The 13,779-nt window shown below is 52.5% G+C and overlaps 2 protein-coding genes across 2 annotated transcripts; both read right to left on the bottom strand.

The window, feature by feature from the left end:
- Positions 1–628: 628 nt before the first annotated feature.
- On the bottom strand, positions 629–3,012 carry Hsd17b1 (hydroxysteroid 17-beta dehydrogenase 1). Its single transcript, XM_032912321.1, has 5 exons — positions 2,217–3,012; positions 1,899–2,078; positions 1,725–1,818; positions 1,153–1,327; positions 629–1,053 (listed from the first exon to the last, which is right to left on the bottom strand). Exons 2-5 carry the CDS (start codon positions 1,978–1,980, stop codon positions 733–735), a joined length of 672 nt encoding a protein of 223 aa, XP_032768212.1. The 5' UTR covers positions 1,981–2,078; positions 2,217–3,012; the 3' UTR covers positions 629–732.
- Positions 3,013–3,282: 270 nt separating this feature from the next.
- On the bottom strand, positions 3,283–10,820 carry Naglu (N-acetyl-alpha-glucosaminidase). The gene is made up of 6 exons (XM_032912320.1): positions 10,407–10,820; positions 9,605–9,752; positions 8,659–8,805; positions 8,393–8,478; positions 6,728–6,984; positions 3,283–4,699 (listed from the first exon to the last, which is right to left on the bottom strand). The coding sequence occupies exons 1-6, from the start codon at positions 10,781–10,783 to the stop codon at positions 3,495–3,497; spliced, it is 2,220 nt and encodes a 739-aa protein (XP_032768211.1). The 5' UTR covers positions 10,784–10,820; the 3' UTR covers positions 3,283–3,494.
- Positions 10,821–13,779: the final 2,959 nt, after the last annotated feature.

The raw sequence follows: 13,779 nt of genomic DNA, 5'->3' as shown, positions 1-13,779 counted from the left end.
GCGCGCGCGCGCGCACACACACACACACACACACACACACACACACCACCTGCCCATATACATGGGATTGTGTGTTAGTGGTGGGGCCCACAAGCCTGGACCTGGTTCCACAAGAGGAGGTCAGAGAATTAGACATTTCAGTCATCCTCAGCAACATAGCAGGTTCAAGGCCAGCCTGGGCTACATAAGACACTATTCAACCAAACTCAGTGGTGGTTATTAAAGCCCATCCCAACCTGCCGGCTTATGGGTTAGAAGCACTTCCAGTTCAAGCCTGAGTTCAATCCCTGAACCCCATGGTGGAAGAGGAAACAAACTTGTCACCTGATCTCTGTACTCTGTGCGACGATAGAATGTGCCCCCCCTCCACACCATGCAGGATAATAATAATTAATAAGTACATTTATTGGAAGGAAAAACCCTTAACCTTGACTATCAGCCCTCTTATCTTGACCCATGAAGATGTTTGCACTATTTCAAATGATTCTGAGAAGTGTGCGGTTGCACACAGAAGGAGAAGCAGGGGTTGGGGATTTAGCTCAGCGGTAGAGCGCTTGCCTAGGAAGCGCAAGGCCCTGGGTTCGTCCCCAGCTCCGAAAAAAAAGAACCAAGAAAAAAAAAAAAGAAGGAGAAGCAGGTGGATCTTTATGAGTTACAGTTCAGACAGGGCTACATAGTGAAACCTTGTCTTAAAACAAAACACATTCTAAAATAATAAAAAGAGATTCTGGCTTAGATCTTTTGCTGGTAACATGATTTGTTCTGATCCGGTTTATCTGATGCAGACCATCCCAATTCAGCTGTCACCCTAGGGGTTGCACACTCGGGGAGACAAATGAGGGCTCTGGGGGGCGTGTCTGGATCCCCTGAAACTTGGGCCCCAGCCTTGGCACCCTCCTGGACCTGCAGATCAGAGAAGGCCTCGCGGTGCATGGCTTCGACGTAGCTGCTGCCACTGGGGTCCTCTGTGCGCATTCGGGCCAGCGGCAGGAAGCGGTTCGTGGAGAAGTAGCGCAGCGCAGGCTGCGGGGCTCGCATCGCAGTCAAGAAGAGCTGAAGCGGGAAGAGCAGCATGTGTCTGCCGGGCACCCCTGGGGTTGCATCACCACGCCCCACCCACAGACTGCGCCCCGAGACCCCGTTTGCACCCACCTCCGTCACCTCCTCTGGGTCCTGCGCCTCGCTCAGGGCTTGCTCATAACCACGCTGATAGTGCGCAAAGAGGTGGCGGGTCTGGGCATCTGCTCGCTCCAGAGCCCCGCCCGGGCCGCCCTCCAGCTTTTCATGGAAGGCTGTGTGCACTGCCCCGCACTCGATGAGGCTCACGCTGAGGGGAAGGGGTGAGGACAACAGCGACCGGTTAGGGGCGGGGACCACAAGCTTGGCCCTAGTTCCGCAAAGGGAAGACACCGAAAGGGGACTGAAAGGGGACTGAACGCTGGAAGCAGATACTGGCAGAACCATAGCGCTGGCAGAGCCGAGAGCTGCTATGGAAGAGCTCCGGTGTCCATTTGGGGCCCAGTCACCTACTCGGTCTGTTTACTCATCCCAGTATGCCTTAAGAGCTAAGGTGGCTTGTGAAGTGAGTTAACCTGTGCCAAGCGCCCTGTATAGTGTCTAGCATACATCATGAATTGGAGAAGGAGGGCCAGAGGCAGAGCATTTGCAAGATCTGGTGCTGGGGTTCTCAAGCTTCAGAGGATTCTGGAGAGCTGGTGACTCACTGGACTCCAAAGAGCGGCAGCAGGATCGCCAGACTCTCGCACAGACCTTCGAGCGCAAACTTGCTGGCACAGTACACTTCGTGGAATGGCAGCCCTAGAAAGGAAGACAAGGTTGCAGAGGCCCCACGACTCCTCACTCTACTCGGAACCCCTTCCTCTGTCCCTTTTGCTCACCCATCAAACCTCCCACACTCGCGGTCACCAGCACACGCCCGGAGTGGCGCCTTTTCATGTCTGGCAGAAAGGCCTGAAGCATCCGGATGGTCCCAAGAACATTCACATCCAGTACAGCACCCACAGCGTTCAACTCATGCGCTTCCAGCGGCCCGAACAAGCCGCGTCCAGCATTACAGACTGAAGGGAGAGAGAACAGACCCCACTTGTGCACTGCTCTTTCCCCTCCCCCGTCGTCCTCCCATGTTCCCTGAACTCCGGACACAGTTTGGACACTGGAGGGTAAAGTCCCCTATCACATGTTTCAGAGAGGCTCACCCAGTACATCCACTCGACCCTCCGTCACGCATGCCTGGGCAGCAGCCACAGATTCCGAGTCTCTGACGTCCAATTCCAGTATCTCCAGGGAGCCCGGAGGGCATCCCTGAGCCCTGGCTGCCTCCAACAATGGTCCCTGTGACTTCAGATCCCGCAATGTGGCATAAACTAAAATTTGGTAGAGGACGAAGATTCATCATTCTGCTTACCTCTGGGGCCTCTCCCCAGATCTTTCCCGTCCTATACCTTTGAAGCTCTGGGAACGGTCAGAAGCCAGACGAACAGCCAAATGCAGGCCGATTCCAGAGGAGCAACCGGTAATGAGCACTACCGTGGGGTCCATGTGAAAAGGTACTGAAGCTCGGAGCATCAAGGGTCCTAGTGGCAGGCTAGGGCTGGGTAATTGCTTGACCCTGCTCCTGCCCACGGTGCCCCCACCCCTTGTTGTGTCTGCTGGCAATCTCAAGGCTGAGTCGGGTCCCTGAAAAGCTTTCCTTAGCCTGGAGTGGGTCAAAGCAAGAGAAAAGGGTGTTTGTAACACTAAACTACCCTAGTTGGTCAGAGGAAGGGGTGCTCTACAAGTAGCAAGCTCTATAGGAAGCAACTTGTTAGGTTCAAATTGAGCAGGCAGATCTGGCCACGGGGAAACTGCTTCTGTTCTTGGAACTTCTTGTTTGGTTTTGAGACAACCAAGTAGACAAGGCTGGCCTCCAACTCAAGAGATCTGCCTCTGACCCATCAGTGTCGGGATGAATGGCAAGGGCCTCATTTTGAGCTTTTTTGAGACAGGCTGCCTTGTACTCTATCTAGGCTGCCTTCAGACTGATTATGGAGCTGAGGTTGGACTTGAACGTCTGATCCTCCTGCCTCAAGCTTTTCAAGGCTGTTCCAGGTGTGGACCACCACACTCTTAGGGACAATTACAGTTACCAGCTTGCTGCTGTAAACCTTCTAAGGTTGGGGACCAGTATTAAAATGGAGCTGAAGTGAGGGCTGGGAAGAACTCTCTCCACCCCAGGGTCCGCATGTACGCCCGAGCCCTTCCAGGCACACCAGCGACGTAAGGTACTTTAATAGACCCAGGCTGATTCAGTGGTTTATTGTTAACAGAAAACAGTACTTTACCCCCCAAGTCTGGGGTGGAAGAAAGCACCCCATTTCCCTCCAAGCCATTACTGTCACTGTCAGACCCTGTCTCCTTCTCCCAATCGTGGGAAGCATCCTGTGCATGTTTGGATTTGAGGACCTATTCCAGCAGGTCCTCGAGAGGCTGATCTGTCACAAAGAGTCAGGCTGGGGGTGAAATTTGAGGAAGATCTTCTTGGAGAGGTCCACAGTATCCCCTTGGGGCTGAATGGGATACCTCTTCTTGTTGTTAATGAAAGCCTGCTCTAGTGGGAAGACATTCTTCTCAAACTGGTGCTGTTGGAAGGGGATCCCCCTGGCTAGGCTGTGAGCCAGGGTCCCCAAGAAGAGGCACCAACGTGGCTGGTAGTAATCAGCCACCAGTCCCGCCAGTTGCTTATTGGCATAGTCCAAAATGTTACCCTCAGGCCCCCAAAGGGTAATCTGGTAGCGGCTGTTTTGTTCATAGAACTGGGCCTCAGACTCAGTCACAGCCACTTCCCGGGCCTGATCTAACCAGGTCCCCAGCAAGAAGTGGCTGTTGCTAGCCAGCAGTTCATCTAGTGAAGGCAGGAGCTTATAGGTCAGGAGGCCTCCAGCCCTGAGCAGGAGATCAAGATTCTGATTCAGGAAGGCGGTCCTTGCCTCCTCATAGCACGAGCTGACCAGCTCCTGCACCGCTTGACGGGTGACATCCAGCAGGTCGTAGCGGAAGGCTGGGCTGGCGGTCAGGTTTGGAGCGGCTCTTAACAGCAGTCGCCAAGCCTCAAACACATCTGATCTGTTGTACCAGACAGCGGTACTCATCTGTAGGGATGGCCGCTTGACCAGCGGGCTTCGATTGTGCCCGCTGCACGCCTCCCCAGAGCAGTTGTAGACACTCCTGAGAAGGAGCCTCCAGGCTGCCACTGCATCCGGCTGGGAGACCCCGTACCGGCGGCTGGCAAAACTGCTCACCCAGGCCACCAAATCCGGCACAGGGTCCTTGCGCCAGCCCAGCTCAGCCATGAGAGCGTAGACCACTTCATTCTGGCCAATGCCCTCAGGGGCTATGCCGGTGCCGACCATGGTGGAGTCGGGGAAGAGGCGGGCTGCCTGGGGACCCCGGTTCACATCCTCCAGGGCTCCGAACAGGCCATGGTTGCCCCCAAAGTTGTGGAGCATGCACCAGATGAAGGGCTGGCCATGGAAGGAGGCTGTGCGGCTGTAGACAGGCTGGGTCTCAGCGAACAGGTCCAGAACCAGGAGGCGACCACGGGGCACGGCCTCCAGCACAGCCTTGATTTGAGAGGGACCCCAGAACTGGGGCTGGTGTTGGAAGAGCCAGCCTTGGAGCAGCCATACAGCATCAGGGTCCACTACAGTGGGGGAAGACAAAGAGAGGCCATGAGAAGTGGTTTTGTTGAGGAAATCAGCCGATTGTTATAGCTCACACTACCCCCATGACTGATCCATCTCCCAGTCTGCCATCACCAGGGCTGCTCTGCCTATCCTGCCTCCTGAAACTCCAGGACACGACTGATCTAGCTTCTTGGATATCAGAGCTACCCAGAGAACTTAAGACATGGTCCCTGGGCTCCAAATTCTGGACCTGCCAATCAGGACATCCAGAAGTTGGGCCTGAGAATCCTTATATTCAAATACTGGCACATTTGGGTTTACATAAAATTTCCCACAGTTAACTTTAACGATTAAAGGTTAAAGGTTAAAGTTCATGCCTGATCTCCATTGTGAAATAAAAACGGTCAAGACTCAGGTCTTTGAGGAGGCTCAGCTAGGAAAAGTATTTTGTGCTAATCCTGACAACCAGAGCTCTACCCTTAAGCTCACATGGTGGAAGGAAAGAAAAAGACTCCTACAAGCTATCCTATGACTTCCATATGTGCACCAGGTGTGGCACACATGCACCCACACAAATAAATAAATAAATGTAACCTTCAATCGAAAGAACAAAGGCTGTAAAAGTAGCGGTTCTCAACCTGTGAGTCTGGACTCCTCTGGCGATCAAATGACCTTTACACAGGGGTCACATAGCAGACATCCTGCATATTAGATATTTACATCATGATTTATAACAGTAGCAAATTACAGTTGTGAAGTAGAAATGAAGTAATTTTACGGCTGGGGGGGTCACCACAACGTGAGGGACTGTATTAGAGGATCTCAGTATTAAGAAGGTTGGGCACCTTTGCTCTAGCAAGGCTCAGACTTCTGGTTCCAGATCATGCTTGGAGAGTGCTGCTTAGAGAAACATAAACCAATGTGTCCCTCTCTTTCAGGATGACAGGACACCTCTCAGAGGGCTCTCTATCAATCGGGCCCCCTCTCCTCTATAAGTGGTAGAAAGGAGTCTTGGCCTCACGTTTGTGTGACAGGATGCGTGTGTAGCCTCTAGCCTACATGACCTACTTTAACAATGAGGTGGAGAACGAATAAATTTTTGTCGTTCCTGGGCAATGGTGACACACCCCTTTAATCCCAGCACTCGGGAGGTAGAGGTAGGTGGATCTCTGTATTTGAGGCAGCCTGGTCTACAGAGTGAGTTCCAGGATAGCCAAGGCTACACGGAGAAACCCAGTCTCAAAAAACAAACAAACAAACAAACAAACAAACAAGCAAAAAAAATTGTTTTCTTGTTGTTTTGTTTTGAGGTAGAGTCTTTCTATACAGCCTTGGCTGTCCTGATAGTCTCAGACCAGACCGGCCTCAAACTCAAGAGATCCGCCTCCCTCTACCTCCTGAGTGCTGAGATTAAAGATGTGTGTCACCGTGCCTGGCTCCAAATAAAAACATGAAGAAGATGATGATGATGGTGATGGTGGTGGTGGTTGTTGTTCATATATGTGACGTGTATACGTGAACATACATGTGCAAGTCACAGGACAGCTCTATGGTGTTGGTGCTGTCCTTTGATCTTTTTGTGGTTTCATGGATCAAACTCAGGTCACTAAGTTTGAGTGCCTTTACTGGACAAGCCTTCTCCTTGCTGCCACCACCCTCTTTTGAAGTATATAGCCCAGGGTCTCCAGTAGCCCAGGCTGGCCTTGAACCCCCGATCCTCCTGCCTCTGCCTCTCGATCACTGGCATTACAGGCCTATGCCACCATGCCTGGCTTAAAATCTTTTCGATTAGGTTGTACTCAGTGACTTTTTTCTTTTTTTTTTTTTTTTACAGGACTAGGCATCCTGGACCATGAGTGAGTCCCATTGCACAGATGAAGCAACATACACCAGGAGGGAAAGAATATGCCTAGGTCACTGGCCACTCAGCACTAAGGCCTGTTGAGCAGAAAAGCATGGTGTTACCAGGGTACAGATCCTCCTCCCACCCAGCCTCCCTCCCCGATGTTCTGGGGGTCGGGGAGTTTCCTATCCCAGCACCATACCGGTGACCATGGCTTCATAGACAGCTGCGGTGGCTGCGGCGAGGTAGGAGGGATCAGAGAAGGGAGGCTGCATCTCATTGAAGGTGTCAGCCCCGTAGATGTGATCCGTGCCGAACTCTTTGGTCAGCTCCCGTAGGAAGAGGGTCCCAATGAGGGGGAACAGGGGGTCTCCTGGAGCCAAAAGGAAGGAGCAGCTGTAGGAGCAGTTGAAATGTCCCCAGTTCCCCAACCGGATGACATTGACCTGTGGGAACACCCTGGGGGGTGGGGGGAGGTTTAAAGTTGATAGAGGCTCATACAATGCTTGTCTTGGCCTGACCCCCTCACCAGTCTCACGACAGTGGCTTTCAGGACTGTGCCTGGGTTTCTCTCATCCCCATGCTTACGCATGCTCTGTCCCCTGCCTGGTGACCTTCCCTCCACCCCTAAGGCTTATCCACCTGGTTCTTCCTCACGGTCCCTGAGAGTCACCTGTCTAAAAAGGTTCTCCTATCTCCCTCTGCCAACGATCTCTTGTTAGGGACAGAGCTACGGGCACACATGGCACCCCCCAAGACCTAGCACAGGACGGGGTCTGACTGCTGGGCAGTGGTGGGAGCCAGGTGCTAACACGGCTTGGTGACAAGGGTCCTTGCAGGTGCTGGCTGGCGAAGCCTCCAGAGGAGGAGGAGCTTCATCCAGACCTTGAGGGTCTCTCTCTCCAGTCACAGAGGAGAAGACAGAACAAAAAGAAGGAGAGAGACCAGCACATTCCCTAGGCCACTGGCAAGAGCAGCTACACATAACGCTCTGTGCCTGGCAATATGCACGCTCAGGACAGCAGCTGAAGGAGCTATTGTTACTTAGTAGTTTTCCATTCCTTCTCTTTAAATATTTATCCCTTTATTAAATAATTAAGTTATTAAGGTTAGGGACTGAAGAGATAGTTCAGCACTTAAGAGCACTGGCTGCTCTTCCAGAGGACCCAGGTTTGAGTCCCAGCACCCACATGGCAGTTCACAGCCATCTGTCACTCCAGCATCAGGGGATCCAGTGCCCTCTTGTTCTCTAAGAGCACCAGGCACGGATGTGGTTCACAGACCTACATGCAGGCAAAACACCCACACACATAAATGAAAACCTTTTAAAAGTTGGTGACTTTTCTAAGTTTGATGTTAACAATTTAGGGGTCCTGGGAGTCCTTTAGCTTGATTTATTGATATTTTATGGGTAGGAATGTTTGCCTGCATTTATGTCTGTGCACCACATGTATGATGTATGTGCCTGGACGGGGATCAGCTCCTCGGGATTTGCTGTTATAGATGGCTGGGAACTACCATGGAAGTGCTGGGAACTGAACCCTGGTCCTTTGCAAGAGCAACACAGCGGGTGCTCTTAGTTAAGGCATCTCTCCAGCATGCCCCTACCCAGTGCATATAGATATATATAAAGACTGGGTTTCTCTATGTAGCTTAGGCTGGCCTGGAACTGGTGGTGTTCCTGTCCCAGGCTCCTAAGTACCAGGATCGGAAGAGTATGCCATCACACCCAGCAATGATTCCATTTTATAAGCAAGAAAACCGAGTCACAGAGTCATCAAGCGATCTGTCTCGGCAGTGGCTGAGAGTGGAGGCGGGAGTCAAGCCGAGCGTTTACATCATGCTACACAGGGAGGGAGGACGTCACCTGGTGATGGCCTTGGGGACATGCCCTGCGAAGGCAGGCAGCACTGGGGTCATGCCAAAGGAGCGCATCCGGTCCAGGATTCGGTGCTGGGAGGGATAGAGGTCAATGTGACGGAACCTCTGGTGGTGGGGGGAGGTTCCCTTGCTCACTTAGGGAGGGAGTATTGATCTATAGACCAGTCAAAGGCCCTGAGGCTAGCTCAGCACCCCATCCCTGGGTCTGTGAACACCCAGCACCCATCCCACCTTTCCTTAGCCACTCTTTACCTGCAGGTAGAGTTGCTTGAGGTGCCAGGAACGGGGCAGGGGGCCATCCCAGGTGTGCAGGTTACCCATGCGTCCCCAGGCCAGGAAGGCAGGACCAGTGAAGTACTTATCGATCTCTGACTGGGTCAGGCCCAAAGCCAGGTATACCTGTGGAGCAGGAAGAGGCCCCACCTATAAACACACGGGTCCCCATTCACCACGTCACCTCTCTGAGCTGGGTACTATGGCTACTAAGATGGACTTCAGACTACAGGGAGCTCACAGTCCAGGAAACAGCTCTGTGAGAAGAAAGTACGCTGAAGTGTCAGCTTTGTGGGATGGGTGAAGATCTGGGGCACAAAGAGGCTTTCTTCAAACTAGGGAGAGTTTTTGTGCCTTTTCCCCCCTTAACCTGACTAAGGTCGTCTGGGAAGAGAAAACCTCCACTGAGAAAAAAAATACCATCGGATTGGCCAAAGGCAATCCTGTGGGGGCATTTTCTTGACTGGTGATTGATATGGAAGGGCTCGGCCTTTTGCAGGCTGTGCCAACCCTGAGCAGGGGGTTCTGGGTATATAAGAAAGCAAACTGGGGGTTGGGGATTTAGCTCAGTGGTAGAGCACTTGCCTAGCAAACGCAAGGCCCTGGGTTCGGTCCCCAGCTCCGAAAAAAAGAAAAAAGAAAAAAAGAAAAAAAAAAAGAAAGCAAACTGACCAAGTCAGGGAGCAAGCCGATATAAGCAGTGCTCCTCCCAGGTCTCTGCCTCTGTTCCTGCCTCCAGGTTCCTGCCCTGCCTGAGTTCCTGCCTTGGGACTCCATCTTGAATCTCCCTACCTCTACCTGAGTCCTGGGATTACAGGCATGTACTGCCAGATGGTTTGCCCCACCCTGGAAAGCCTCGGTTCCCCAGAGCCAGTGGGGTGTGTAAGGCAGGCATAGGAGCATGAGGGGTCAGGTTGGTACAAACCCGTTGCCAGATGGCCTCCTGGCCATTCCAAGCCAGTGCCAGGTTGATGCCATTCAGCGCCATCCAGTCAATCTCTTGCTCCCAACGGGCCCAGTCCCACCACACGAAGGAGTAGCTGTGTGTGCACACATTCTGGTAATAGCGGTACCTGCGGGTAGGGGCACATTATTGGGGGGCATATGGGATGCCTCACTCACCACTCTGGGACACATTAGAGGCAGCCTGGTGCTGGAATACTACCCCCAACACAGAGGATACTGGGCAAAGGTTTCAAAGTGGACCCTCTCCTGCTCATTCCAGATCCACCTCAGGTGAAGCTGACTGCAGGGCTGGAACTTCCCTCAGGGTTCCCTAGCCTAGTAGCTATTGTGAAAACTTCATTTCCATTCAACATGCCCAGAGCTCCTTCTGTGTATCATGTGATGTCCTAGGGTGTAAGGGCCATAAGGCAAAATTGGTCTCTGTCCAGAAGAGGGCTCACAGTTCCTATAGTTTGATGCCGGAGACAGATGTGTCACTCCCGTACAGTGTGGCAAGTGCTAGAATAAAGGTCCAGGGTTTGGTCATTATTTCCAGCAGGGGGGGGGGGGCGCTGGGAAGCCAAGTGACTTGGCTCAAGAACACACAACTAGAGGGGAACCAAGATTTGAAGGCACAGACCCCCAAGCCAGCATTTCCATCTCAGTCTGCAGGCGTGTCTGTAGCTGCAGCCCCGACCCAGGCGTGCTGGTCCTCACCAACGGTGGGTGTCCCGAGGCTGCAGGCTGCTGCACCAGCAGGCTGGGACCCACAGCATCAATACCTGTTGGGCGTGGTTTCGGTCAGCCCATCCGGCACTGCCGGCAGCGGCGACGGCAGGTGCAGCTGAGAGCTGGACCAGGCTATGTGACAGCCACAGAAGTCACGCAGGTAGCGGTGCAGCCCCGCGGCGGCCGCCACGCCCGTGGAGCCACGCACAAGGACTGGCACCCCGCCACCGCCGCTCAGGCTGTAGGTGTCCAGGCCCGACTCGTTCGCCAGCTCGCGCTCCACAGACACCAAGAAATCGGCCGCCCGCCCGGGTCCCAGTAGCCGGACCACCAGCTCCCGTACGGCCTCTGCCTCCTGAGCCTCATCACCCACCAAGCCCCTGGCCAGGAGTAAGAACCCCAGAATCACAGCCAGCCCCGCGGCTCCCATGATGCCAACCGCGCGGCCCTGGCTGGCTCACAACCAATACCAAGCTCGGGGCTCGTGGGGCGGGACTGCCAACTTCCAATCGACTGCGGACTGCAGACCACATGGCCTGAAGGTTGGGCTCTTGCTACCCGCCTGGAGGACTTGGTTTCCGGACCCAGACCTGCTGACCGCGCGCGTGGCTGGAGGGTGCGTGACCCTAAGGAAACATCCTCGGCCAGATGGGACGCTGCGCATGCCCAAGCCTTTAGGACGTGGCCCGCTTTCTTCTGCAAGTCACTTCCCTTCCAAACGTCTAGCCACTCTTTTTTTTAGTGATGAGAATTGAAGCCAGCCAAGGGCTCTACCACTAAGCTAAATTCTAACCCCTCATCTAATGCGTGTTTGGATTTTGTTTCATATCATACTGTTATTGGTATTAGTGAAGGATGTCTCAGTTGTCGTTTCTGGATAAAGATCTGGAAACCAAATAAGGATTTCTCTGGGTGAGGAGATAGCTCAGTGGGTAAAGCGCTTGCACGTGAGGACAGGCGTTTGAATCGGCAGAACCCACATAAAGCAGTCCCAGCATTGGGAGTCTGCAATGTCAGTGCTCCGGGGAGATGAGCGCTGGAGACAGCCGCCCTGGTGTACAAAGTGACAAACAGGAAAGAGACCTTATGTGAAGATATAAGGTAACACCCGAGATTGTCCTCTATCGACGCCAAAAGCCCCACAACTCTCTCTTCGAAAGGACTGAGAGTTTATTCTGAAGCCAAATATGAATGGCCATGGCCACGGAACAGTTTTAGGCCTCCCCAGTTTCCATGTTCCAACGCGGAAATAATTTAATGAAGTTTTTATAGTAACAGAGCAAAAAGCCATAAATCGAGACCTGCTGACCGCGAAGGTCATTGGTGGAGACATCAGAGGTGGGTTCTAGTGAATCTGAAAATCAGCTGCAGGCTTCAGAGAGCGTTCTTAGCTTCCGGGATGCTGGAAGCTCGTGGTCTGCTAAATTAACGCATTTCAAAGGAAAACTCGTGGTCAGTATATCCAAAAAGACGTACCCATTGTCATAAAGCTATTCAGTTGGGTACAGAGGAGGGAAGGTAACAGTAGTTATTGAGAAGCCTGAAAATGACCGGATTTGGTTCTGGGCCTTCAACAATTTGAATTCTTCAGAGCCTTCAAGTTCTGTTGAGCCACTCAGCATTGTAGAAGGTTCCGGAGAAACTGCTTTCCCAGAGCTTTGCTTCAAAGCTCTGACCATCACTTGTGTGCCCGACACACACAGACACCATATACACAGAAGAGCAGAATTTCTCACTGGGTTGTAAAACCATGATGAACACCGGGGTCTCCAAAGAGGCAGTGGCATTTTATCTGAAACCCAAGGCTGACTAGGAATTTAGAGAGGATGGAAGGAAAAGAACTTTCTAGGCAGAGGGACGCATGGATGATAGATAAGAAGGGGAGATTTGAGGAACTAATGTGACCACATGAGCCCAGCTTGGCCAGCAGGAGGTCAAGAAGGGTTTCCAGTGGATCCTCAAAGGGAGCAGACTGGGAATCAGCACTTTACCTGACTGGCCTGGGAAGTGAGGCCCAGCAGGAGAGAAGCTGAAGAACAGAGGCTCTTAGTTCCTAGAGCTCAGTGTGGGCCCCCAGAGATGTTCCAAACCTTGCAAATGCTCAGGCTGCCCATCTTGAAGGACAGGGAGGGTGACCGGGTCTGGGCGGGGGCAGAGGACAGTGGGCTGGAGCAAGGCATGGCGGCACATGCCTGTGATCCCATTTGGGAGGCTGAGGAAGGAGGACCTAGATTTCAAGACCTCGGTGAGCTTTCTGACCGGCCCTGCCGGGGTGGGTGTGGGGCTTAGAGAAACAGTTCTATTCCTAGCTCTCCAAGTCATTCCTGTAGTCGGAAAGGCTCCTGTTCCCTCTCAGTTCCCTTTATCTAGACCTTCTCATTCTTTCTGAGGAAGCAGAAAGAATCTGGAAAGATCTGCCCCTGGGACCTCAGCCCCACTCTATCCTCACATAACTGTAGAAGTTGCTGTGCGCAGGTGTGTGGAGACTGGAGGACTGCTTTCAGTTGAGATCATCCCCCACCTTCGTTTTGGAGACGGGGTCTCTCTCTGAACCTGGAGTTTTCCAGTTTGGCGAGGCTGGGTGGCCAGAAAACCCCAAGGATTCGCCTGTCTTCCTCCCGTCCCAGGCGCTGGTGTTAGAGAGGAGAACCCTGAGCCTGGCTTTTACTCAGGTCTTCTTATCCAGACTACACTAAAGACAACGTGATGGTTGGTTGCTATGGCAACTTGCCACAAATTAGGGTCGCAGTAGGGAACAAGGTCCTCCTGCAGGTGACTGCCTTGAGCTCCTGGCTTCGTCCCACAGTGGGACCCTTTCCTTCCTCAAGTTGTTTTTTGTTTTTCTTTTTCTTTTTTTTTTCTTTCTTTTTTTTTTTTTTTTTTTAGTTCTTCAAGGCAGGGTTTCTCTGTAGCCCTGGCTGTCCTGGAACTTGCTCTGTAGACCAGGCTGGCCTCAAACTCACAGAGATGTGCCTGCCTGTGCCTTCTAAGTGCAGGGACTAAAGGTGTGCACCACGGCTGCCCTGCTAAAGTGGTTTTCTTTCTTTCTTTTTTTTTTTTTCTTTTTCTTTTTTCTATTTTTCGGAGCTGGGGACCGAACCCAGGGCTTTGCGCTTGCTAGGCAAGCGCTCTACCACTGAGCTAAATCCCCAACCCCTAAAGCGGTTTTCTTAATTGAAAAGGAGAAGAAAAGGGGATGGAAACAGGACTCTGGAAGGAGCTACTGGAGTTGTGGTCATTTCCTTTTCTACAAAAGCAAAATAAAAATATTTAATTTTGTGCTAGTTGTGCTGTAGGACACTTCACTCATTTGATCCGGAAACACCAGCAGGTACACTCTGATGCTGTTCTGATTCGTCACCACGAATGCTGTTGTTGTTAGAGGCCGGCGTCTGTCCTAGTTTGCTTCTCTGATGCTGTGAGGAA

Source organism: Rattus rattus, chromosome 9 (genome assembly GCF_011064425.1).
Source record: "Rattus rattus isolate New Zealand chromosome 9, Rrattus_CSIRO_v1, whole genome shotgun sequence".
NCBI lineage: Eukaryota > Metazoa > Chordata > Mammalia > Rodentia > Muridae > Rattus > Rattus rattus.
This window is presented reverse-complemented; position numbering and strand designations above follow the sequence as displayed.

Bases quoted from the DNA above. Each gene is read 5' to 3' on its own strand.
- Hsd17b1 (XM_032912321.1), bottom strand. From the start codon at position 1,980: ATGCTTCAGGCCTTTCTGCCAGACATGAAAAGGCGCCACTCCGGGCGT. The intron at 1,328-1,724 runs GTGAGTCACCAG...CCTTCCCCTCAG, and splicing joins CTGCCGCTCTTTGGAGTCCA to CGTGAGCCTCATCGAGTGCG. The intron at 1,054-1,152 runs GTGGGTGCAAAC...TTCCCGCTTCAG, and splicing joins ACCCAGAGGAGGTGACGGAG to CTCTTCTTGACTGCGATGCG.
- Naglu (XM_032912320.1), bottom strand. From the start codon at position 10,783: ATGGGAGCCGCGGGGCTGGCTGTGATTCTGGGGTTCTTACTCCTGGCC. The intron at 8,479-8,658 runs GTAAAGAGTGGC...TATCCCTCCCAG, and splicing joins TCAAGCAACTCTACCTGCAG to CACCGAATCCTGGACCGGAT. The intron at 4,700-6,727 runs GTATGGTGCTGG...CCCCCACTGTAG, and splicing joins CTATGAAGCCATGGTCACCG to TGGACCCTGATGCTGTATGG.